At 34.8% G+C, this 24,935-nt stretch overlaps 1 protein-coding gene across 1 annotated transcript in view; it reads left to right on the top strand.

Moving 5' to 3' along the window:
- LOC141316621 (opsin-3-like) overlaps nucleotides 1-24,401 on the top strand; it is a gene marked incomplete at its 3' end in the record, with an annotated part of 38,250 nt that extends 13,849 nt beyond the window's left edge. The window contains exons 2-4 of the mRNA XM_073832809.1: nucleotides 16,994-17,319; nucleotides 23,131-23,364; nucleotides 24,338-24,401. Of these exons, the coding sequence (XP_073688910.1) occupies nucleotides 16,994-17,319; nucleotides 23,131-23,364; nucleotides 24,338-24,401 (624 nt within the window). The remainder of the gene's footprint in view (nucleotides 1-16,993; nucleotides 17,320-23,130; nucleotides 23,365-24,337) is intronic.
- Between the last annotated feature and the right edge of the window lie 534 nt (nucleotides 24,402-24,935).

The following is a 24,935-nucleotide window of genomic DNA, read 5'->3' as shown; positions in this document are numbered from 1 at the left end:
AACTGCAAGATATAAATTCAGAATTCTGAGAAAAGTCAAGTGCAAGATATAAACTTGTAATTCTGAGAAAAAAGTCACAATTGCGAGAAATAAACTAGCAATTCTGAGAAGAAAAATCACGATTGTGAGATATAAACTCAAAATTCTGAGAAAAAAAGTCACAATTGCGAGATATAAACTTGCAGTTCTGAGAAAAAAGTAAGAATTGTGAAAATAAATAACACTTGTAAGATATAAACGTGTAATTCTGAGAAAAACAGTCACAACTGCAAGATATAAATTCAGAATTCTGAGAAAAGTCAAGTGCAAGATATAAACTTGTAATTCTGAGAAAAAAGTCACAATTGCGAGAAATAAACTAGCAATTCTGAGAAGAAAAATCACGATTGTGAGATATAAACTCAAAATTCTGAGAAAAAAAGTCACAATTGCGAGATATAAACTTGCAGTTCTGAGAAAAAAGTAAGAATTGTGAAAATAAATAACACTTGTAAGATATAAACGTGTAATTCTGAGAAAAACAGTCACAACTGCAAGATATAAATTCAGAATTCTGAGAAAAGTCAAGTGCAAGATATAAACTTGTAATTCTGAGAAAAAAGTCACAATTGCGAGAAATAAACTAGCAATTCTGAGAAGAAAAATCACGATTGTGAGATATAAACTCAAAATTCTGAGAAAAAAAGTCACAATTGCGAGATATAAACTTGCAGTTCTGAGAAAAAAGTAAGAATTGTGAAAATAAATAACACTTGTAAGATATAAACGTGTAATTCTGAGAAAAACAGTCACAACTGCAAGATATAAATTCAGAATTCTGAGAAAAGTCAAGTGCAAGATATAAACTTGTAATTCTGAGAAAAAAGTCACAATTGCGAGAAATAAACTAGCAATTCTGAGAAGAAAAATCACGATTGTGAGATATAAACTCAAAATTCTGAGAAAAAAAGTCACAATTGCGAGATATAAACTTGCAGTTCTGAGAAAAAAGTAAGAATTGTGAAAATAAATAACACTTGTAAGATATAAACGTGTAATTCTGAGAAAAACAGTCACAACTGCAAGATATAAATTCAGAATTCTGAGAAAAGTCAAGTGCAAGATATAAACTTGTAATTCTGAGAAAAAAGTCACAATTGCGAGAAATAAACTAGCAATTCTGAGAAGAAAAATCACGATTGTGAGATATAAACTCAAAATTCTGAGAAAAAAAGTCACAATTGCGAGATATAAACTTGCAGTTCTGAGAAAAAAGTAAGAATTGTGAAAATAAATAACACTTGTAAGATATAAACGTGTAATTCTGAGAAAAACAGTCACAACTGCAAGATATAAATTCAGAATTCTGAGAAAAGTCAAGTGCAAGATATAAACTTGTAATTCTGAGAAAAAAGTCACAATTGCGAGAAATAAACTAGCAATTCTGAGAAGAAAAATCACGATTGTGAGATATAAACTCAAAATTCTGAGAAAAAAAGTCACAATTGCGAGATATAAACTTGCAGTTCTGAGAAAAAAGTAAGAATTGTGAAAATAAATAACACTTGTAAGATATAAACGTGTAATTCTGAGAAAAACAGTCACAACTGCAAGATATAAATTCAGAATTCTGAGAAAAGTCAAGTGCAAGATATAAACTTGTAATTCTGAGAAAAAAGTCACAATTGCGAGAAATAAACTAGCAATTCTGAGAAGAAAAATCACGATTGTGAGATATAAACTCAAAATTCTGAGAAAAAAAGTCACAATTGCGAGATATAAACTTGCAGTTCTGAGAAAAAAGTAAGAATTGTGAAAATAAATAACACTTGTAAGATATAAACGTGTAATTCTGAGAAAAACAGTCACAACTGCAAGATATAAATTCAGAATTCTGAGAAAAGTCAAGTGCAAGATATAAACTTGTAATTCTGAGAAAAAAGTCACAATTGCGAGAAATAAACTAGCAATTCTGAGAAGAAAAATCACGATTGTGAGATATAAACTCAAAATTCTGAGAAAAAAAGTCACAATTGCGAGATATAAACTTGCAGTTCTGAGAAAAAAGTAAGAATTGTGAAAATAAATAACACTTGTAAGATATAAACGTGTAATTCTGAGAAAAACAGTCACAACTGCAAGATATAAATTCAGAATTCTGAGAAAAGTCAAGTGCAAGATATAAACTTGTAATTCTGAGAAAAAAGTCACAATTGCGAGAAATAAACTAGCAATTCTGAGAAGAAAAATCACGATTGTGAGATATAAACTCAAAATTCTGAGAAAAAAAGTCACAATTGCGAGATATAAACTTGCAGTTCTGAGAAAAAAGTAAGAATTGTGAAAATAAATAACACTTGTAAGATATAAACGTGTAATTCTGAGAAAAACAGTCACAACTGCAAGATAAAAATTCAGAATTCTGAGAAAAGTCAATTGCAAAATATAAACTTGTAATTCTGAGAAAAAAGTCACAATTGTGAAAAAATAAACTAGCAATTCTGAGAAGAAAAATCACAATTGTGAGATATAAACTCAAAATTCAGAGACAAAAGGCAGAATTGCAAGATATAAACTTAAAAAAAAAAAAATCACAATTACAAGATAAATTCGCAATTTTGAGGAAAAGTCACACAATTGTGAGATATAAACTCGAAAATCTCAGAATAAATCTGTATTGCGAGATATAAATTCGTAATTCTGACAAAAAAGAAAGTAAGAATTGTGGGGGGAAAAAAACAATTGCAAGATGTAAACCTGTAATTCCGGGGAAAAAAGTCAAAATTGTGAGATTTAAACGTGCAATTTTGAGAAAAAGTCACAACTGCAAGATATAAACAATAAGCAATTCTGAGAAGAAAAATCACAATTGTGAGATAGAAACTCAAAATTCTGAGACAAAAGTCACAATTGCAATTTATAAACTTGTAATTCTGAGAAAAGTCACAATTGCGAGATATAAATTCACAATTCTGAGAGAAAAAAAGCCACAGTTGCAAGATATAAACTAGCAATTCTGCCACATGTCACTGCAGCCGCAATAGAGCAGTAAGACACATGGATCACTTTTAGTTTTTCCTTTTTTATTATTAATATTCACAAACATGCTAACTACTATGAAATACCTGATATTCAGAGTTTGAAAACAAGACAAAATGTCATTATTTACTCACCCTCATGTCATTCCAAACCTGTATGATCTAAAATTAATATGACCTGACTAAGGTCTGTGGATAGGCCTTTTAGGACTTTGTGAATGCAGAGAGAGAGAGAGAGACCTGACTAATACAGTCACTGGAATTTACATCATCAAACCTGGTCTGTGACCCTCCATCAGATTTTAAGAGTTAAGTGAAAGTGCTTCAGAAGCAAGGAGATGTCACTTAGGCTTGTGCTTTGCATTTGAGTGTCATATACAGCAAAAATCGGTATCATGTTGCAAGATTTCTATTGACAAGTATGTTGTTGCCTACCTTGAGTTACTTAAGAATGATTAAAATGTTTTTCTCATTGTAAGACCTTGAGAAGAAAATAAATGTATTTGTGAAAAATACAAATATGCTTATCATTATTAAATGGTTTTCCACTTGCACTCGTAGAGAAATAGTTTAATAAGGTAAATGAAAGTAAACAGCACAAATAATTTATATGTAACAGTGACAAATACAAATGATTTGGATTTAATTGAAGACATTTTGTCAGCTTTACTTGAATTTATTTTGTTCATACAACTAAATTGTTACTTTTACAAATTATTCAATATAGTTGTGTGGAACCACTTGACAATCCTTTTTTAAGTAAATCCACTAAATAGTTTTTTTTTGAGTGTAGTTTCCCTTCAAGCCTGCACAAATAAATTTGCTTGTAGCCAGTAAAAGCTGCTATGAGTATTTTTCACATACAGTATATGCATAAACTGACAGCAAATGTATTATCCCTGTCTGTTGGAAATAAAAATGTATTTAAAAAAAAAAAACTGCCCGTAATACTTCTGCTCTATGGTCTATTGATCTTCTTTCTTACAGCTGTGAGGCACGTGCACCTGGTTTTGCATCATTGCTTCCACAATTTTATCTTTAACTTCTCCAACTGAATCAATATGGATTCATCTTACAATCTGTAATTAAAATTAGCATTTAAACTGTTTTGAGACCTAATGTTACCCAAGAATGAAATTTAAAAAAGCATTGATTTATAATACATGCAATCCATGTTACATGTAATGGCATTTCTGTATTCTGTAGTGCAGGGATCATCAAATCTGGACCTCGAGATCCATTTTCCTGCAGAGTTTAGCTCTTACCCTAATCAAACACACCTGAGCATGCTAATCAAGGTCTTCAGGATCATTAGAGAATAACAGGTAGGTGAGTGTGATCAGGGTTGGAGCTAAACTCTGCAGCGCATTGGACCTCCAGGGTAAGATTTGGGGAACCCTGCTGTAGTGTATAGAAAAGAGAAAGATAACGTTATTGAAATGAAAATCAATCAGGTACCTGGAGTTTGTGTTTATTGATTCCATTACAGTTTAAGGATTTGTTGTTGTGTCAATAGTTTCCAGTTTTATTACAAGGGAACAGACAGAGCTACAGTGCCTTGCAAAAGTATTCATACCCCTTCATTTTTTTTGTTGCAGCCTTATGTTTTTTTCACATCAATCTACATCTCATACACCATAATGACATAGCACAAAACAGGTTTGTAACAACTTTGTAACAACAAAAACTGAAAAGATCCCGTTGCATAAGTATTCATACCCTTTTCAGGGACACTCGAAATTTAGCTCAGGAGCATTCATGTGGCTTCTAGATGTTACTACACTTCGAGTGCAGTTAAACTGCGGCAAATTCATTTGAATGAGTATGATTTAGAAAGGCACACACCTCTCAGAAAAGGTCTAACAGCTGAAAATGCATATCAGAGCAAAAACCAAGTCCTGAGGTCAAGATAACTGCCTGTAGAGCTCAGTGAAAGACTTGCGTTAAGGCAATGATCTAGGGAAGAGTTCAGAAAAAAATCTGCTGCACTGAAGGTTCACAGAAGCATTATCCATAATGGAAGACGATTGGAACAACTAGGACTCTAGAAAATGTCTGCCAGCCCCCATCCAAGCTGACAGAGCTTGAGAAGTGAAAAGGTGAGGCAAAGAATGGCAGATAATTGCCAAATGCAGATGTGCAAAGCTTGTCACATCATACCCAAAAAGACTTGAGGCTGTAAAGGTGCGTCAACTATGTACTGAGTTAAGGGTATGAATACTTATGCAATGTACTTATTTCAGTGTTTTGTTTTTAATAAATTTGTATAATTTGCAAATCTGGTCTTTGCTTTGACATTATTATGGTGTATGGAGTCTAAATTGATGTGGGGAAAGCTAATTTAAAGCAGTTCAACATAATGCTGCAACAAAACAAAATGTGAAAAAAATGAAGGGGTATGAATACTTTTGCAAGGCACTGTGCAATAACATTGATCCTCTTTAAAAGAACAACCGTTTATATTTAGAACAGAGGTAAAAAAGCAGAGAAATAAAATGGTTTAGGTCATTTGATTGTTAGCAGGCAAGGTTTGTGTTGTTGTGAAGATGTCCTAGAATGGCAGGGGTCTACAGTCCTAGAATGGCAGGGGTCTCTGCATTCTACAAATCTTAATTTAAACCATTAGGAAAACCTTCCAGGACGGTGGAATGCAATGTGATTCAATGGGTTGAATGGGTCAGATGGTTTTCCTCGTGGAACCTGGCATGCAAAATCTTATTCTGAGCTTCCTTGTCTCTGCTATGTTTGATGTTTAATATACACAAGGATTGGTACTTCAGTCCAGCGTGATTTCATTTCGTGCTGTGCACCCCACTGTGAACATAGTTTTACAATTTTTAGTTGAGTCCAATTACTTTCTTTGGCCTCTCCATTGCATTTTATTTTCAGTTCCATGTTTGGATAGCCTTTCATGGCTGAAATAGCTCAATATAAATGCATACTGCACATACAGTAGTTCACATACTCCAGAGGCAATTACCTACTGGTGTGATTGCCTTTTTTTGCTATTGTGGTGAACAGCACACTCGTTCAGAACATCGCCAGACATATCCTGGTTGTGGTTTAGTAAGTGAATAATGGATCTGTAAAACTTAAGAGACACTTTTCTAACTGTGTCCAGCTTTTGAGGCAGAAACAGATATGACCACATGAGCCTCCAGCCTGTGAGGAAAGAGATACCCTACAACCAGAGTCTTAGTGAAAGTGGTGTATTAAAAAGAACCTGCTGAAATTAGTTATTTGTTCATGAACCTGACTATTTGCGCTGTGTATTTGTTTTGTGTGCAGCTCACAAAGACAGGATAACTCACATTCACGACTCCAAATATTGGAGATTCAGCTCTGTGGAAACATTGGCATAACCACAATTAAAGCTGTATTTGAAAACTTATGCCACAACTTTCTGCTTTCCTTTTTTTATACAGTGCTGCTTAAAAGTTTGGAATTTGAACTTTCTAGAATTTCCTAAATTGTGACCCTGGACAACAGTCATAAGGGTCATTTTTTTAAAATAAAGATTCATACATAAACTGAAAGCTGAATAAATAAGCTTTCCATTGATTTGTTATAGGACAATATTTGGCCGAGAAACAATTATTTAAAATATGAGTCTGAGGTTGCAAAAAAAATAAAATAATAAAATCTAAATATTGAGAAAATCTCCTTAAAAGTGGTCCACATGAGGTTCTTAGCAATGCATATTACTAATCAAAAAGTTGTGAATATTTACTGTTAAAAATGTATTAATTTGAAGAACCGTCTCTTTCTTACCTTTTTATAATCTGAGAAACCTTTAGCCACAAAGAATCTTTTGTGAAACATAAAGGTTCTTTAGATGTTAAAGATTCTTAATGGAACCATTTAGACAAAAAAGGTCTACACACACATGCACGCACGCACGCACGCACGCACACACACACGCACACACACACACACACACACACACACACACACACACACACACACACACACACACACACACACACACACACACACACACACACACACACACACACACACACACACACACACACACACATGTTGGGTTTACATGTTTTATGGGGACATTCCATAGGCGTAATGGTTTTTATACTGTACAAACCGTAATTTCTATTGCCCTGCACCTACCCTACACCTAAACCTAGCCCTCACAGGAGATTGTGCACACTTTTACTTCCTCAAAAAAAAACTCATTGTGCATGATTTATAAGCCTGTTTCCTCATGGGGACCTGAGAAATGTCCCCACAAGGTCAAAATATACCGGTATTACTATCCTTGTGGGGACATTTGGTCCCCACAACGTGATGAATACCAGGTACACACACACACACACACACACACACACACACACACACACACACACACACACACACACACACACACACATATATTTACAAGTTCTGTGTATGCTGCAATGAGCACGTCAGAGGACTAAATGCTGGATTTTAAAAAGTTTGCTGACATGATATCATTTGGTTAGTTATGTCTTTTTACACATACAATGGCATATCAGGTGAAGTACCACAGTGAGAAGAGAATTTTAGGTGGCATATGGAGATAAGCATGAAAGTTCAGAAGTACAAAGATGCCAACCACTCATTCCACTAGAGAGCCCAGACCTAATGTTGTCAGGCAAAGGTTAGGTTACATGAGACCGTGTTGCTTGTTGATTCATCACGCTATGTCTGGTTAGGCTATGATGCAAACTCATCCACTCTGTTCACCATCTGTCTGCTCTAACCTAAAGTTGACCTGGTATTGCAGTGCCAGATTGAAATAATGTATCCAGCCTCTCTCATTTGAGCACATTTGATATATTTCCTTTTTAAAAATGCCTGTTTAAACTTAATTTTTTGTTGTTGTTGTTGTTGTTGTTGTTGAAATTAGACTTAATTGCAAGAAGACATCAAAGCCGAGATGCTGGCAGAAAATCTGAATCTTTCTATGTCCAGACTACCATCTTTGTACTATGGTAGTCACATTGTACTATTTCACTATCACGCACTGTCTAATGAGCACAGACCATTCTTTGATATTTTATTCCCAGTACTTTCCACAGTTGTTTATTATTTTACATAACATCTGCTTTCGTTGTAGTAAACCACCTGCTAGTCTGTTTTTCAAAAGATACCTTCTCTTATCTACCATTTTCTGGTTACCCCAAAGTTTCAGAGGCATATACATTTTAGGATTTTGATGAGCTGTCAGAATTTTAATGACTTTTTACATCTCATCCTATAGTATCTCCTTGTATTCATAAGTGCAGTCACGTAGGCCATGAGGCCTACACAGTCAGTTAATTTGGCCTCGAGGCCTTCAAAATGCACTCAGCTCATTTACGAGGCAAACTAACTTTGATAAATATGCAAAGTAATTACGTTACTTAGTTACTTTTTATGGAAAGTAATGCGTTACGTCGCTTTTTAGTTACTTTTTAAATCTGGGCAGGGCTTGCTTGTTTGTTTTTAATATAAAAAGTTCTATTATTGTCAAATGTGAAAGCCTTTTCACACCAAAAGCCTCAGGCTGAGAGAAAAGTAAATTGATGTCTGTACAGTAGACCACAGAAGAAAAATCTCAGCTCTTCAGGAATAAAAAAGGTAAACAGATGTTAGATTATCTTGAGTAATTTTTGCTTATTAGTATGGATGAATTGGATAATCGAAGGTCGGCAGCAAAGACATCGGTTAATAAAATGGGATTACATATATAAAGGATATTTGTATTATTTAACACATTTAATTACTACAGGTTTGCATTGAATTTCACAGTTTTTATTTATTTTGAGGAATACTGTATCTGTTTTGTTTTTTTTAGTGAGTGAGATTATTTTTTTGCATATTCACATTTATTCTAGAACTAAAGTAACATCCTACAATTTCTCTCAACATGGGGTCAGGAGAGCTTTTAATCAATAAATGAGGGGGGAAAGTAACTGGCGTTACTTATTTGAATAAAGTAACTCAAATATTTTCTTGTCAATTAAAAAGTAATTCATTACTTTACTAGTTACAGTGCCTTGCCTAATTATTCATACCCCTTCATTTTTTCACATTTTGTTATGTTGCTGCCTTATGTTAAACTACTTTAAATTACTTTTTTTCCTCACATCAATCTACACTCCCTTTTGCTCAAATTTATTAGAAATAAAAAACTGAAAAGATCCCGTTGCATAAGTATTCATACTTTTTCTGGGACACTCGAAATTTAGCTCAGGAGCATTCATATTGCTTCTAGATGTTACTACACTTCAAGTGGAGTTAAACTGTGGCAAATTCATTTGAATGAGTATGATTTAGAAAGGCACACACCTCTCAGAAAAGGTCTAACAGCTGAAAATGCATATCAGAGCAAAAACCAAAGCCTGGGGTCAAGATAACTGCCTGTCGAGCTCAGTGACAGACTTGCGTTAAGGTAATGATCTAGGGAAGAGTTCAGAAAAAATCTGCTGCATTGAAGGTTCACAGGAGTGTGTAGCCTCCATTATCCATGATGGAAGATGATTGGAACAACTAGGACTCTAGAAAATGTCTGCCAGCCCCCATCCAAGCTGACAGAGCTTGAGAGGTGAAAAGGTGAGGTAAAGAATGGCAGATAATTGCCAAATGCAGATGTGCAAAGCTTGTCACATCATACCCAAAAAGACTTGAGGCTGTAAAGGTGCTTCAACTATGTACTGAGTTATGCAATGTACTTATTTCAGTGTTTTATTTTTAATAAATTTGTAAAATTTGCAAATCTGGTTTTTGCTTTGTCATTATTATGGTGTATGGAGTCTAAATTGATGAGGGAAAAACTAAGGTAACACTTTATAATAACTATCAGTTATAACTAGTTAATAGACCATTAATAAACTGTTAGTTAATGAGTTATAAATGACTTGTTAAATAACAGTTAATAGTAGGGGTGGGCGATATGGTAAAAATATCATATCACGATTTTTTCAAGAAATATCACGATTCACGATTTTATCACGATTCTTTGTCATGTTGGTTTTACTTTTTTACAAGTTGTCTGAGTAGTACAGCCAAATTAATTTTTCTATTTTAAAACCAAAACCTTACAAGGTAACAAAATATAAAATAAAAAGAATGGCAGATATTTAAGCCAAAGTGGGCGAAGACAAAAAATCTTTGTCATTATTTTCTTAGTTTTTAAAAAATAAGAACAAAGATAAGCTACATGTTACAAATACACATACTATACAAATAAAACAAACAGTGCTTTAATTTTCAGGTACAGTACATGTATTTATCAGTAGCATTCAAGAAATGTAATTAACAAATATAAAAATAAAACACTATATACATTATATACATAAATTATACATAGAAGCAACATTTAAAGCAACTGTTCTTCAGTCAAGAGCAGTGAGAGATTTTCCTTTGTGTTTTGTTTTATTAGTGTATCATCACCCAAAAATGACAATTCTGTCATCATTTACTCACTCTCGCATTTTTTTAAGCATAAAACATGCTGAACATAAAACTTATTTGAATAATGTGGGTAACCAAACAGTTGCTGGGTCCCCAGTTACTTCCATATATTTTATTTATTTATTTTAAGTCAGTGGGGACCAGCTACTGTTACCCACGTTCTTCAAAATATCTTCTTTTGTGTTAAGCACAAGAAAAAAAAATTAATAGAGATTTAGGACATGTGAGTGACAACATTTTTGGGTGTACTGTCCCTTTAATGACAATCGACAGCATGTTTAGCTCTGTCGCAGAGCTGCACGCATCTATACAGGCGCGCATCCGTTTTTCTCTTAACTGTTTACTTTCACTTTAGACAACCGACTGTGTTTATATGTAATCCTTGGGTGTTTTTGACAGTATAAGCAAATTAAACGCCAAAGATAGCTCAGTTTAGTAATCAGGTGGTGTTTGACAGGCTTTTAGCGCACGTGCTTCAGGTTTACGCGCTCATGAAGCGCATGCCAGAACAGCGCGCGGACCAAATGGCGTTATTTTACCGGCAAGACTTTGAAGCACATTCAAATAATGTACTTTTGTGATCGCGAATATGAATAAGTGCAGTGTCCCGTGAGTGAATGTCCAGTATATTAAGACGGAGGCACACTGTAGCACGATACTACGATATTTATTCAAAAGCAGATCGTGGAGACATTTTAATCGTCCACGATCAAAAATTGTCATATCGCACACCCCTAGTTAATAGTTTGTTATATATTTATAACTGTGTCTTATAGATAGCCAATAGATAACTTACAAACTGTTAGTTAACAAGTTATAAATGACTTGTTAACTGTATTTTAATGATTTATAACTATACCTAATAAATTAGTAATAGATCATGAACAAGCTGTTAGTAAATTACTTACTAAAGACTTGTTAAGTATCAGTTAATAGTTTATATATGTTATTGGGACGTTATTCTAAAGTTGCAACTATTCTTCATTTATTAACTGTTAGTAAATGAGGAATAGTTGCTTTAGAATAACGTCCCAATAACATACATAAGCTAATAACTAACACTTAACTAATACATTAACTCACACTTTACAGATCAGTTGTTCATAGTTTAACCATCTACTAATACCAGTGAAACTTTGTAGAACAGCAAATGGATGGAACAAGTTCAAGCTACAGAAATTTGATGTGATATTTAAAATATACAATTTTTGTACCTCAACCTTGTTCCACCCATAGGCTTTTCTGTGTACTGTATTTTACCAAAGAAACTCCACAGATGAAATGTTGAACATTGTGTTTCATGAATAGAAACACACATACTGAGCCATCACATGGCAGAACAGCAGTATACAACAGAATACAAACCCATGAGGTTTGGGCACTTTATCCTGATCAAACATCTTTAATGAAAACATAGCAAACAGTCTTTCTTACCGTCACCGTTGTTGTCCATGTGCACAGCATGGTCCACAGGTGTAGCTTTCTTTTTACTGGAAGTACCCGCTGTTGACTTCTTTCTCTTTCTCCAGACAGTACCTGGATTTATCACAGTATTTTGCGCATCGCTGCTGGTTCACTCAGTATAGAGGGTCCAAGGTGTGATAAAACACGTTCATATCAATAATGCCAATGGCTAGATTTTTATTTATTTTGTTTTCATGTTTAGCACAAAAAAGTGCCCAAACCTCATGGGTTTGTATTGTGTTGTATACTGCTGTTCTGCCATGTGATGGCTCAGTATGTGTGTTTCTATTCATGAAACACAATGCTCAACATTTCATCTGTGGAGTTTCTTTGGTAAAATACAGTACACAGAAAAGCCTATGGGTGGAACAAGGTTGAGGTACAAAAATGTTATATTTTAAATATCACATCAAATTTCTGTAGCTTGAACTTGTTCCATCCATTTGCTGTTCTACCATGTTTCACTGGTATTAGTAGATGGTTAACAAACTATGAACAACTGATCTGTAAAGTGTGAGTTAATGTATTAGTTAAGTGTTAGTTATTAGCTTATGTATGTTATTGGGACGTTATTCTAAAGTTGCAACTATTCCTCATTTACTAACAGTTAATAAATGAAGAATAGTTACAACTTTAGAATAACGTCCCAATAACATATATAAACTATTAACGGATACTTAAGTCTTTAGTAAGTAATTAACTAACAGCTTGTTCATGATCTATTACTAATTTATTAGGTATAGTTATAAATCATTAAAATACAGTTAACAAGTCATTTATAACTTGTTAACTAACAGTTTGTAAGTTATCTATTGGCTATCTATAAGGCACAGTTATAAATAATTAACAAACTATTAACTGTTATTTAACAAGTCATTTATAACTCATTAACTAACAGTTTATTAATGATCTATTAACTAGTTATAACGGATAGTTATTATAAAGTGTTATCAAAACGGTTAATTTAAAGCAGTTTAACATAATGCTGTAACAAAACAAAATGTGAAAAAAATGAAGGGGTATGAATAGTTTTGCAAGGCACTGTACTTGGAAAAAGTAATATTATTAATATTATGCGTTACTTGTAATGCATTACCCCTAACACTCTGTATATCATGAAAAAAAAGTGTTTTAAACCATATTGATTTAAACTTTTGATATGAGGTTTTCTGAGCACACACATCCGACGCACGCACACAGAAAAAGACTGTCACTCGGGACATGAGTACTAAACTAAGTTCTCTTTCATGTCTTATTGCGTTTAAACTGTTAAATACACAGTCAGTTATGTCTGAAGGTTTCTAAAAAAAAAAAAATTGCATGTTTATATTAGATCTGTGTGGCAGCAGGAAAGATTCTTACAATTGAAGTTTATGAGGTGACCACAGTAATCACAAATAATGTACAATTTCTATATTACACTGGTTAAGTTTAATCTTAACACTTATCCAAAAATCATATCTGGCCTACATTCATTTCTAGGTTTAAGTATGTTATGTCAAACCAAAAGTCAAGATATTCAATATTGGAATACAGTGCACAAGTTTAATGATCTACTTTAATGATACTTCAAAACGGACATCGGATGGCTATTTCCCACAAGTTGGTATGATTCTTTAGGGCCCTCATGAAATATCTGCAACATACTTGGGTTAAAATCCCTCAACCCCCTTTTTACCCTGTCAAAAACAGTTCTTTTCACAGTGACCCGTTTTGGCGCGTGGCTCTTTAAATCATAATGATTTCACTTTTTTATGTATTTGGTGGCACTTTACTATCAAAAACAAAACTAATTCACTGCGTCCTCAGTGGCTCTGATGTCGGGAGAAAATAAAGACTCTTATGTTCACTTTTACACCCAACTACAAAACACCTGCATTGCTTTCGAGTCTGGAGAAAATGGCGGGCGGAAAAGGGCGGAAACGCTAATACGAGACAGTCTGTCAGCGGACTGTATTTAAATGTTTTAATATACTTTAAATATATTTTAACAATGTATATCTTTAAACTTTTTCATAGGGAATGAATGTTTTTGTGCTGTTTGTATGTGAGCTCAGTGGCAGAGCCTCAGTTCACAGCAGGGCTCTGTAGCTGGAGCTACATAAGACTGCATCTGTGAAAAACCAGCCTTTATAGTGTTTCTACCACTCTGTTTTCATCTTTCATGTTATATATTTTCCTGTTTCTCTCTCTTATTGACCCTTACCTCACATCACATGTTGCATTCTTTCATGCATTCTAGCCTTAGTCTTTTTTTTCTCCCACCCTGTGTTCTTTTATAAATTAAATATACATATTTTGCTGATAAGTGAAATTCTTCAAACATAGTAATGCGTTGTGAAAATTTGAATTCTGTCATTATTTATTCAAGCTTATGTTGTTACAAATGTGTATGGCTTTGTTTCTTCAGTGGAATGTGCTAGAAGATATTCTGAAAACTGCTTTGGTTACCAACATTCTACAAAATATTTTCTGTTGTGTTCCACAGAAGAAATAAATGAAACACAATTTAAAGCTTAATCGTCTCCTGAACAAGTTTCAGAACAACAAATTAAGTCATCTCACGTTCTACTGGTTATGAGGGACCCAAACTCACTAAATCTGCTTCTCTAACATTTAATATGATAATAAGAGGGTATTTATACAAACCTGTGCATGCATTTTCTGGAGAAGTTATCCTTGAGGACATCAGTTTTTCGAGAGGTCTGTAATTGTGTGCATAATGTTGTGCCGTCTTGCTAATTACTTTTTCATTACAGATAAGATTAAATCGATTCTGTTTTTAAGGAAAGATAGGACTAACATTTCTGCTGTTACAAAATAACAATGAACAAATGCTCCATTCGCAGAGATTTTTTTTTTGGATAGATTTTGACTGCAACCTTGCATTTATAACTTACATCTATGGCTTTTTGTGTTCTTTATGGTTGATGAGTCCTGAAGGACAGAAAATTTGGAGTGGAGACACAAGAAACAAACTTTCTGACTAAACAGCGGAACAATAAAGAAGACGCCAAAGAAAGTTTGTGTCTGTGTGTGTACTGGAAAGCTCTGATGTTGAAACAGCTAAAAGGGATTTTTGTGGTGGCAAAAGCCTTGAAGTGACAAATATGAAATGACAGTTCACATCCCTATGTGCCTCTTTCATTGAAGACCTCTAACAAAGCTTATTTTTCAGAGATACTTGTGCAACCTTTTGGACTTGGCCTTCATTGGTGCACTGGAGACAATATCTACAATGACAAGAACGTACAGTGGCCCCAAAAAGTCACTAGATACTAAAGTCACACTTAAATCTGAATGTCACTGCAAAATGTCAAACCACATGGCATCTACAAACATTTTTTGAGCCATTTTTACAGTAACAATAAAATACAATACAAATAGTTTTATTCAACTTTATTCAAAAGTGGGAACAGTAACTTTTTTTCTCAGAATTGCTAAATATAAACTTGTGATTCTGACTTTTTCCCTTAGAATTGCAATGCATGATTGGAATCAAACAGTTTTTATCTCAAAATTCTGACTTCATAACACAAAATTGCAAGTTATTAAGTGGTAATTGTGAGATATAAACTCGCAATTCTTAGAAAATATCAGTCTTCTTTCCTCTCAGAATTAGACTTTATAACTTGCAAATGCAAGTTTACATCTCACACTTGTGAGAAAAAAATCTCAGAATTGTGAAACTTGCAAGAAAATAAAAATATACTGCAATTCTGACTTTATAGCTCACATTTTGAGTTTAAATCACACAATTCTGACTATTATCTCACACTTCTTGATTGTATTACTCGCAATTCTGACTTTATAACTCACGATAGCAGGTGTATAACTCCGAATTTTTGGAGAATGTTTGTATCTCACAATTCTGACTTTATAACTCGCAATTGTGGGTTTATATCATAATTCTTCAAAACAAGTCAGAATTGCGAGAAATAAGTCAGAATTGTGAGATATAAACTTCCAATTGTGAGACAAAAGTCAGAATTGCCAGTTTATATCCCTATTCTGACTTCATATCTTGCAATTCTGAATTTATAACTCACATTTGCGAGTTTATATCATGCAGTTCTGTCTTTATTTCTTGCCATTCTAGGTTTATAACTATATAATTGTGGGTTTATATCATAATTCTTAGAAAAAAATCAGAACTGCAAAAAATAAGTCAGAATTGTGAGATACAAACTCGCAATTGTGAGAAAAAAGTCAGTTGCGAGTTTATATCCCTATTCTGACTTAATATTTCATCATTCTAATTTTATAACTCGCAAAATTTTATATCATGCATTTCTAAGAAAAAACTGCAAGATGTAAATAGCAATTTCAAAAAGTCAAAACTGTGATATAAAAACTTGCAATACCTTTAAAAAAATATTCAGTGGTGGAAACTGGCTTCCATAAAATATATATAAAAAAAGAAGTAAAAAAAAAGAGTAATGACGTTTATTTATTATTATTGATTATATTTGACATACACAGCATCGATTGATTCACACAGAGGTGTGCTGTATAGGTCAGGTTTGAGCTGTCTACACAGTGTTATTTATTGACATACTGTTCTCTTACCTAAAATGTTAATGTCAGCGTTATCATATATATCTAAAAGGTTGAAGTCTGTCAGGCAAAACAAGACCTTATTGATGCAATTGCTATTTTATTCCAACCATTACTCCTCATCAGAGGCCTACTTAAATGTTTTGTTTATATGTAGAGTTGTGTTTCAAGTAAGTTTAATGATGCAATGCAAACATATAGCAGTGTATAAGTTAGTGCCCCATTACATCAAATCCAAGCGTGAATGTCAGTTCTCCTCAAGCACCCCCAAGTGTACTATCAGAGTAACCACAGGTGTAGATCATCACATTAACAATTTGACAACCACAAACGACTTAAAATTCATATTTTTTCAATGAAATGTTTGGTTTGAATATCTAATGCAACTATCTTTAAACATTTCTAAGTTTGACTAATGTTTGCAAATCATTTTTGAGCCCTTTTTGAGTTTACAACTGCTCTTCACACAAAAACTGCCCTCAGTTTTACCTTAGTGTTCTCTGTCTCTTTTCTCTCAGGCATCGTGTCTCTGATTTCCTTGGTGGTTCTTTCTTACGACCGCTACAGCACATTGACAGTGTACCACAACCGTGGCCCAGACTATCGCAAACCTCTTCTGGCAGTAGGAGGTTCATGGCTCTACTCTTTGATCTGGACGGTGCCCCCTCTATTGGGCTGGAGTCGTTACGGTTTGGAGGGTGCGGGAACCAGCTGCTCTGTATCTTGGACTGAGCGTACAGCCCAGTCTCATGCCTATATCATCTGCCTGTTTATATTCTGCTTGGGCCTACCAGTGCTTGTCATGGTCTACTGCTATGGGAGACTGCTCTATGCCGTCAAACAGGTAAACTGCACTTCTGTGTTGTGTGTCAAAAACAGATTTGGTTTCTGTGGCTTTCTGAATACAGCTTCTCTATTCGAGCACATCCCTATAGAGGGTTTGCACTTACATCACCTGGATGCATGGCCATATTGGCGATGCTCGGATGTAAACAACAGCATGGGTAGCAGAGTTAGTGTACTACTGAATATGCTGTTCTGCTAAATTATGCTGTCTAAACCATGGAAAAGATGTGTGTAAATTGTTAAATCATGTAGAGATGGACTTAGGAAGCAGGAAAGGGCACAATATTTTGACTAGCTAAAGTTAGGTGGTAAAGATACGTACAATCAGTATTAATATTTCACCTACCTGACTGGAAATGATAAGTGCAAACACAAATGTTGTCAAGATCCTTGCCTGAGAAATCCTGGTTCAGTTATCCAAACACCTTTTGTTCCTCAGACAGTTTGTTGCACTCTTCTTGATTTGTTATAACTTTTGGCAGTCTATAGTACTGCAAATGTTTTTCCCTGTTCAACCAGTTAATACAGCCCAAAACATGACAATAATTGACCATTTTCAGCAGCAATAATCAGCTAAATTTGCGATTTCTGTTCGATTCAGTGGGATTGTTTACGTTCAGTGCCACCAATTGAGGTAATTTATTGCTACATTTTAGCGAATGTAGTAGCTGCTCAGAACAATCACATATGTGACCCTGGACCACAAAACCAGTCATAAGGTTAAATTTTACAAAACTGAGATGTATACATGTATACATAGGACAATATTTGTCCGAGATACATCTATTTGAAAATCTGGAATCTGAAGGTGCAAAAAAATCAAAATACTGAGAAAATCACCTTTAAAGTTGTCCAAATTAAGTTCTTAACATGCATATTACTAATCAAAAATTACATTTTGATATATTTATAGTAGGAATTTTACAAAAAATCTTCATGGAACATGATCTTTACTTAATTTCCTAATGATTTTTGGCATAAAAGAAAAATCAATAATTTTGACCCATACAATGTATTTTTGGCTATTGCTACAAGTGTATCCCAGCGACTTAAGACTGGTTTTGTGGTCCAGGGTCACATACAGTATTTGATTCAGTTTACAGTATATTCTGGCCAAAAACAGCCTACTGGACATAAAAGCATCATGAAAAACAACCAATAATGGTTTGCCTGACATACTTTTGTATATCTAGTGATTAGTTTAAACTGGGAGGTAAAATTCACACCTTGTCAGATGTCAGGTCTTAAAGTGTTATGTCTGGATATGTTCTCCCTCCTGAAAGGCTAAGATGTAATATGTCTGAAAGCACAAAGAAGTTATATGTTGTCATGGTGACCAGACATATAGTGAGAAAATGAGAAGAAAAAAAAGTGCTATTCTGTGCGCAAGAACTGTTTTTAGATCCATTTACAGCATGTTCTGTACAGTTGGCTGGTTCCTTCAGCAGCCTGTTAAGAGTGCATCAGGATCTCATTTGTGTGTGTGGCAGTGTGATTGGATTTGGATGCTGTTTTATCTGGGCGTCCCAGTCACTGGAGTGTAATTGAGTTCAGTTGGCTGCTGTGAGGAGGATAACATACAAAGTTCTCTTTGGCTTGAGAGGGACTTATTTATTCATCCAATTCAGTTTGACAGATCTCCATATATGCAGTTTATCATGCCGAATTTCTGATGTAATTTTAATCAACACATTTTCCCACACTGACATCTATGACTTGCTGGGTGAAAATATGAAGCTTGTATATGATGCTGCATGTATAATGTGAAGGGTGAAATTGGGTGCTATGATACACTCAGACATTCATGATCCCATCTACGCTCCATCAGTCACATGCAGAGAAATTTTATTTACACAAATAACAGATAAAAGGGCCTAGAAGATCAGAGAAGAGACGTTATGTAAATGGCAAATATAGTGACTGTAATTACAGAGCCTTGCCAATTTAATTAATTATGTTTACATAGAGCCTAGTAATTTGTTAAGAATTCAACTCATAGCTCAGCTGGAATAGAAAGTTTCGACAAATGTCTAACTGAGCTTGATCCAAATTATAATCTATTCATTTTTATTTATTAATTATTGTGTATTAAAATTACAGATAATGTACTCACCCCCTTGTTATCCAAGATGTTCGTGTCTTTCTTTCTTCAGTCGCAAATAAATTGTTTTTTTGAGGAATACAACTTAAATACTTTTTTTTTTTTTTAAGATTTATTTTTTTGGCATAACTTAAATACTTTTTGACCTCAAATGCTCACCTTGTCTTGCTCTCCCTGAACTGTGTAATAAAAAAAATAATTTCAAAATCATCCCACATCGCAACAGAAGTACCGGCCCAGTGTTTGCAAAGTGAACATGCAAAAAAGATCAAACACCCTTGATAAAAAAGGTAAAACAGAGATGTTGGACAATTTTGAAGTTGAGGGAAAACGTGAGATGGGTGTTTTTGTACATACCCTAACTGTCTAGAACTGGAACAAAAAAAAAAAACAAAAAACAAAAAAACAAAAAAGAATTCAGGAGGAGCAAGACAAGAGTGTTTGACATTAAAAAGTATATATATATATATATTTATATAAGAAATAACTGATTGTTTTGCTAGATAAGACCCTTCCTCCTCGGCTGGGATCATTTACAACTGCATTTGGGATCGTTTGAAGCCGCATTTAAACTGCATTTTGGAAGTTTTAAACTTTTGAAGTCCAATATATGAAGAAAAATCAATAAATGTCGTTTTTCTTTACTGCTGAAGAAAGAAAGACATTATTATCTTGGATGACAAGGGAGTGAGTACATAATCTGTCATTTTTTGTTCTGGATGTGAACTTCTCCTTTAAGCTTCCATGATAAGTTTTCTTAGCATTTTTTTTTTTAGATATTGGGTCATTCTGTGTTGAATCAACTAAATTTCAAAAACAGTTCCTACAAAATCTGCATGCCTGTAACTCAAAAAGTACTGAAGAAATCTTAATGCCCTTTTAGATATCAGGTCTTAATAAACTGTTCTTTGGAATTTTCCTTTTAAAAATGCCCTATATAATTTGTTTCCAGAGATATTTGAATTTCAATATGGCTCCAGGAGTAAATTGTTAAATTGTACACATTTTCAGTGGTCAAAAACGAAATGTCCAAACCAAATGGCACTGAATTGGACTTAGAATGTGAAATCCTAGAGTATAAATCTTGTGAAAAACACACAATGACAGAGCTGTAAGATGAGAGATCAAAAACAAGCTAAAAAGGCATGCTTGCGCTTTTGTTCATCCTTTCTGGTAGGTTTAGGTGTAATGCAGATGGTACATTATTTAAAAACATCATGGAGCATTAGTTATAGCTCCACTAAATGGACATTTCAAGTCAGAACTGCAGTGACATACAAAATTAACATCACATAAAACATACACTCTTAAAAATAAAGGTGCTTTAAAGGTTCTTCACAGCGATGCCACAGAAGAGCATAAAGAACGATTCAGTCAATCTCTTTCTCACCTTTTTATAATCTGAAGAACCTTCTTCAACAAAAGAACAGCCTAAAGGTCCTTGCACACTGAGTCCGAATTTGTGGTACGAAATTTCACACATAAAAAATAAATACGACCTTACGTTGTCAATCACGTTTACACACTGTCTCTGAAACGTTCCTTTTCTGTAACAAGTATTTTGAGAGGTGTTTTGATAATTCAGAGCCAGTGTGATTAATTTTGACAAATGCGAGAAAAACAAAAACAAACATATACTAAACTGAAGCACCTTAAACAGTGAAAATCTTTTACAAAAGTTTTTTGTTCTTAGGCATTGTGTTACTGTGTGGGGGGTGTTTGTAAAGACATGTAAGGACATTGCATAAACTGAAAAAAAAAAAATTCTTCTATAGACAACTATATGTCTGTCTTTTGGTAGTTTTTTGTCGTTTCGGAAAGGCATTAATCAACTGCTTATTATAAAAATGTAAATTAAAAATACTCACATAAATGAAGGTTCTGGCTTATACAACACTTTTCAGGTTTCAGAGTGTTCTATGAGTATTAGTAAGGACCAAACCTCATTACATGAAGGGTCCTCATGAAGGAACACAGTCCAAGACAAATAAACACTTACTTCCACCTCCACGCACAATTCAAAAAGGGCAATCAATACTCCTTCATAAATGTAAGGTTATTATTTTGTGGCAATGCATCATAACACATTACAAATGGATGAAAATGCAATTTCATGTCACTGTCTGGCCATCCAAATAAAATCTATTTACCTCCTTCTTATGCTTTGCAGCCTCAAAAACAAGTAAAAATTTAAAATGTATGATTCAATACTAAAGCATATGTATTTTGCTATAAAAAGCATGAAACTCTCTGTAAATTCGCCATGAAATGACATTCACAACTCATTTTACCAATGCAACATTTGAATCAGGACAATTCAACAAGTGTAGGACTATTTTCTTACACAGTCTTATCCCAAGTCTCTGTTGCTAATTCCAAAATGTCATTTTAGAGTTTCTTAACAAGTTTCAGTGTGTATGTATGTCTGTACTGTACTGTAGAGAGAGAGAGAGAGAGAGAGAGAGAGAGAGAGAGAGAGAGAGAGAGAGAGAGAGAGAGAGAGAGAGAGAGAGAGAGAGAGAGAGAGAGAGAGAGAGAGAGAGAGAGGGAGAATGAAAGCGTGTGCCTTCATAGAAAATCCAGGTAATTTAGTGGGAAAATATGGAAATCGTGTATCATTTTTATCCTGTTGTCATATGTGATGAGTGTATTTGGCTGATTTAATTTTTTATTACCCACAGACCCTATTTTAAGCATTTAACCAAAAATCCAGTAACGCACTATAACGTTGGTTTTACAAAAATACTTCATCCCTGCAGCACTGCAATTGAGTCTTCGGAAACATCTTGATTGACAGGCGATCTGACCAATCATAGCGCCGAAACCGCCAAATTATCCGACAAACAAATCAGACAGAGGAGTAGATTAACTTCGGTGGACTTAAAGGTTGTATCAGCGATTTCTAGCCTAAAACATAAAGTGTCAATTTCAGCTGACCTTTTTTCACAAGCGGATTGTGAAAAAAGGTCAGCTGAAATTGACACTTTATGTTTCAGGCTAGAAATCGCTGATACAACCTTTAAACTTAAAATTGTGTGCATTGAAGTCTTTCTGCAATTGTAATAAAATACATTCTGATGTTCATTCATGCTTATTTCATGCTTTAAGTAAATAAGAAAAGATAATCTGTTCATGTGTTGATTGATCAAATAAGGCAATACACCAATGAAATTTAACAACAGTCTAATATGGTTTGTTTCTTATGTTCAAACACTGTTAAAAAGTTTTTTTCTGAAGCCAGACCAGCCAATGTGCTTGGGGTCCTAGTTGTGGTATCCAAATATGTCATTTCCATACCATATTTTACAGTCACGTTATAAAGATCGACCATAAACACAACTAAAAAGCTTCCTACCACAGTGGCCATCCTTCACAAAACTAATATCTACCACAGTTTTATCACAGGTAGAATGAAAAATGTTTCAATAAAAACATTTCAGTCAAATGGACTTGCAATATTAATGCAATAATGCAATATTTCAGACTTTTAACCCATGGGAGAAAATCAACCTGCCGTAACAGTTCCCAGTCCAAAGTCCAAAAAGAGGACATGTCTGGGGAAAAGAGGATGTATGGTCACCCTGCTTAACAGATGAATTTACAGTGATGACAATAAATAAATGTTAACTTTGAGAAAGACCATTTTTTTGCAACAGAAGCATTTCTCTAGACAGCTCACATGTGCCTGTGTCTGTCTCTCTTTCGTAGGTAGGGAAGATACGCAAGACTGCAGCACGTAAACGGGAATACCACGTTTTGTTCATGGTTATCACCACCGTGGTGTGTTACCTCTTGTGCTGGATGCCGTACGGTGTGGTGGCCATGATGGCTACATTTGGCCGCCCAGGAATCATCTCACCCGTGGCCAGCGTAGTGCCCTCTCTCCTCGCCAAGAGCAGCACGGTCATCAACCCGCTCATATACATTCTGATGAACAAACAGGTAACAGCACTAACTAAATCATATCACGGACCCTGGAGCACAAAACCAGTCATACAGTTGTATGAAAAAGTGTTGGCCCACTTCCTGATTTTTTTGCATGTTTGATGATCTTTAATGTTTCAGATCATCAAACAAATTTAAATATTAATCAAAGAAAACACAAGTAAAGAAAACATGCAGTTTTTGAATAAAGTTTTTTTTATTATGTAGGGAAAACAAAATCCAAACCCACATGGCCCTGTGTGAAAAAGTGTCTGCCCCCTAACCTTAATAACTGGTTGGGCCACCATTAGAAGCAACAACTGCAATCAAGCGTTTGCAATAATTAGTCTGTTACAGCGATAAGCAGGAATTTTGGCCCACTCATCTTGGCAGAATTGTTGTAATTCAGCCACATTGGAGGGTTTTTAAGGTCATGCCACAGCATCTCAATAGGATTCAGGTCAGGACACTGACTAGGCCACACCAAAGTCTTCATTATGTTTTTCTTCAACCATTCAGAGGATTTGCTGGTGTGTTTTGGATCATTGTTCTGCTGCAAAACCCAAGTTCACTTCAGCTTGAGGTCACGAACAAATGGCCGGACATTGTCTTTTTGGTAGACAGCAGAATTCATGGTTCCATTTATCACAGCAAGTCTTCCAGGTCCAGAGGCAGCAAAACAGCCCCAGACCATCACACTACCACCGCCATATTTTACTGTTGGTATGATGTTCTTTTTCTGAAATGCTGTGTTACTTTTATGCCAGATGTAATGGGACCCACACCTTCCAAAATGTTCAACTTTTTGTATTTTCCCAAAAGTCTTGGGGATCATCAAGATGTGTTCTGGCAAAACTGAGACAAGCCTTTATGTTCTTTTTGCTCAGCAGTGGTTTTCGTCTTGGAACTCTGCCATGCAGGCCATTTTTGCCCTGTCTCTTTCTTATGGTGGAGTCTTAAGAACCTTAACTGAGGCAAGAGAGGCCTGCAGTTCTTTAGGTGTTGTTGTGGGGTCTTTTGTGACCTCTTGGATGAGTTGTCGCTGTGCTCTTGGGGTAGATTTGGTCGGCCGGCCACTCCTGTTCCATGTTTTCGCCATTTGTGGATAATGGTTCTCACTGTGGTTCGCTTGAGTCCCAAAGCTTTAGAAATGGCTTTATAACCTTTTCCAGACTGATAGATCTCAATTACTTTCCTTCTCATTTGTTCCTGAATTTCTTTAGATCTCAACATGACGTGTAGCTTTTGAGGATCTTTTGGTCTACTTCATTTTGTCAGGCAGGTCCTATTTAAGTGATTTCTTGATTGCGAACAGGTGTGGTGGTGGGGGCAAACCCTTTTTCACACAGGGCCATGTGGGGTTTTCCGTTCATAAAAAAACCCTTCATTTAAAAACTGCATGTTGTGTTTACTTGTGTTATCTTTGATTAATATTTACATTTATTACACGGCTCTTTGGAATGCTTGATTCTGATTGGTCAGTTGAGACATTTGCAGGTTCGTTCTTTTCAAATAATCACCGCTCCAAAGTAATAACGCATAGCCGGTACTACTTGTATGTTTAAAATCCCTCCGTGCCAACAAAGATT

Source organism: Garra rufa, unplaced genomic scaffold (assembly GCF_049309525.1).
Source record: "Garra rufa unplaced genomic scaffold, GarRuf1.0 hap1_unplaced_122, whole genome shotgun sequence".
Taxonomy (NCBI): Eukaryota; Metazoa; Chordata; class Actinopteri; order Cypriniformes; family Cyprinidae; genus Garra; species Garra rufa.
The sequence above is the reverse complement of the archived record's forward strand: the minus strand, read 5'-3'. Positions and strand labels throughout refer to the sequence as shown.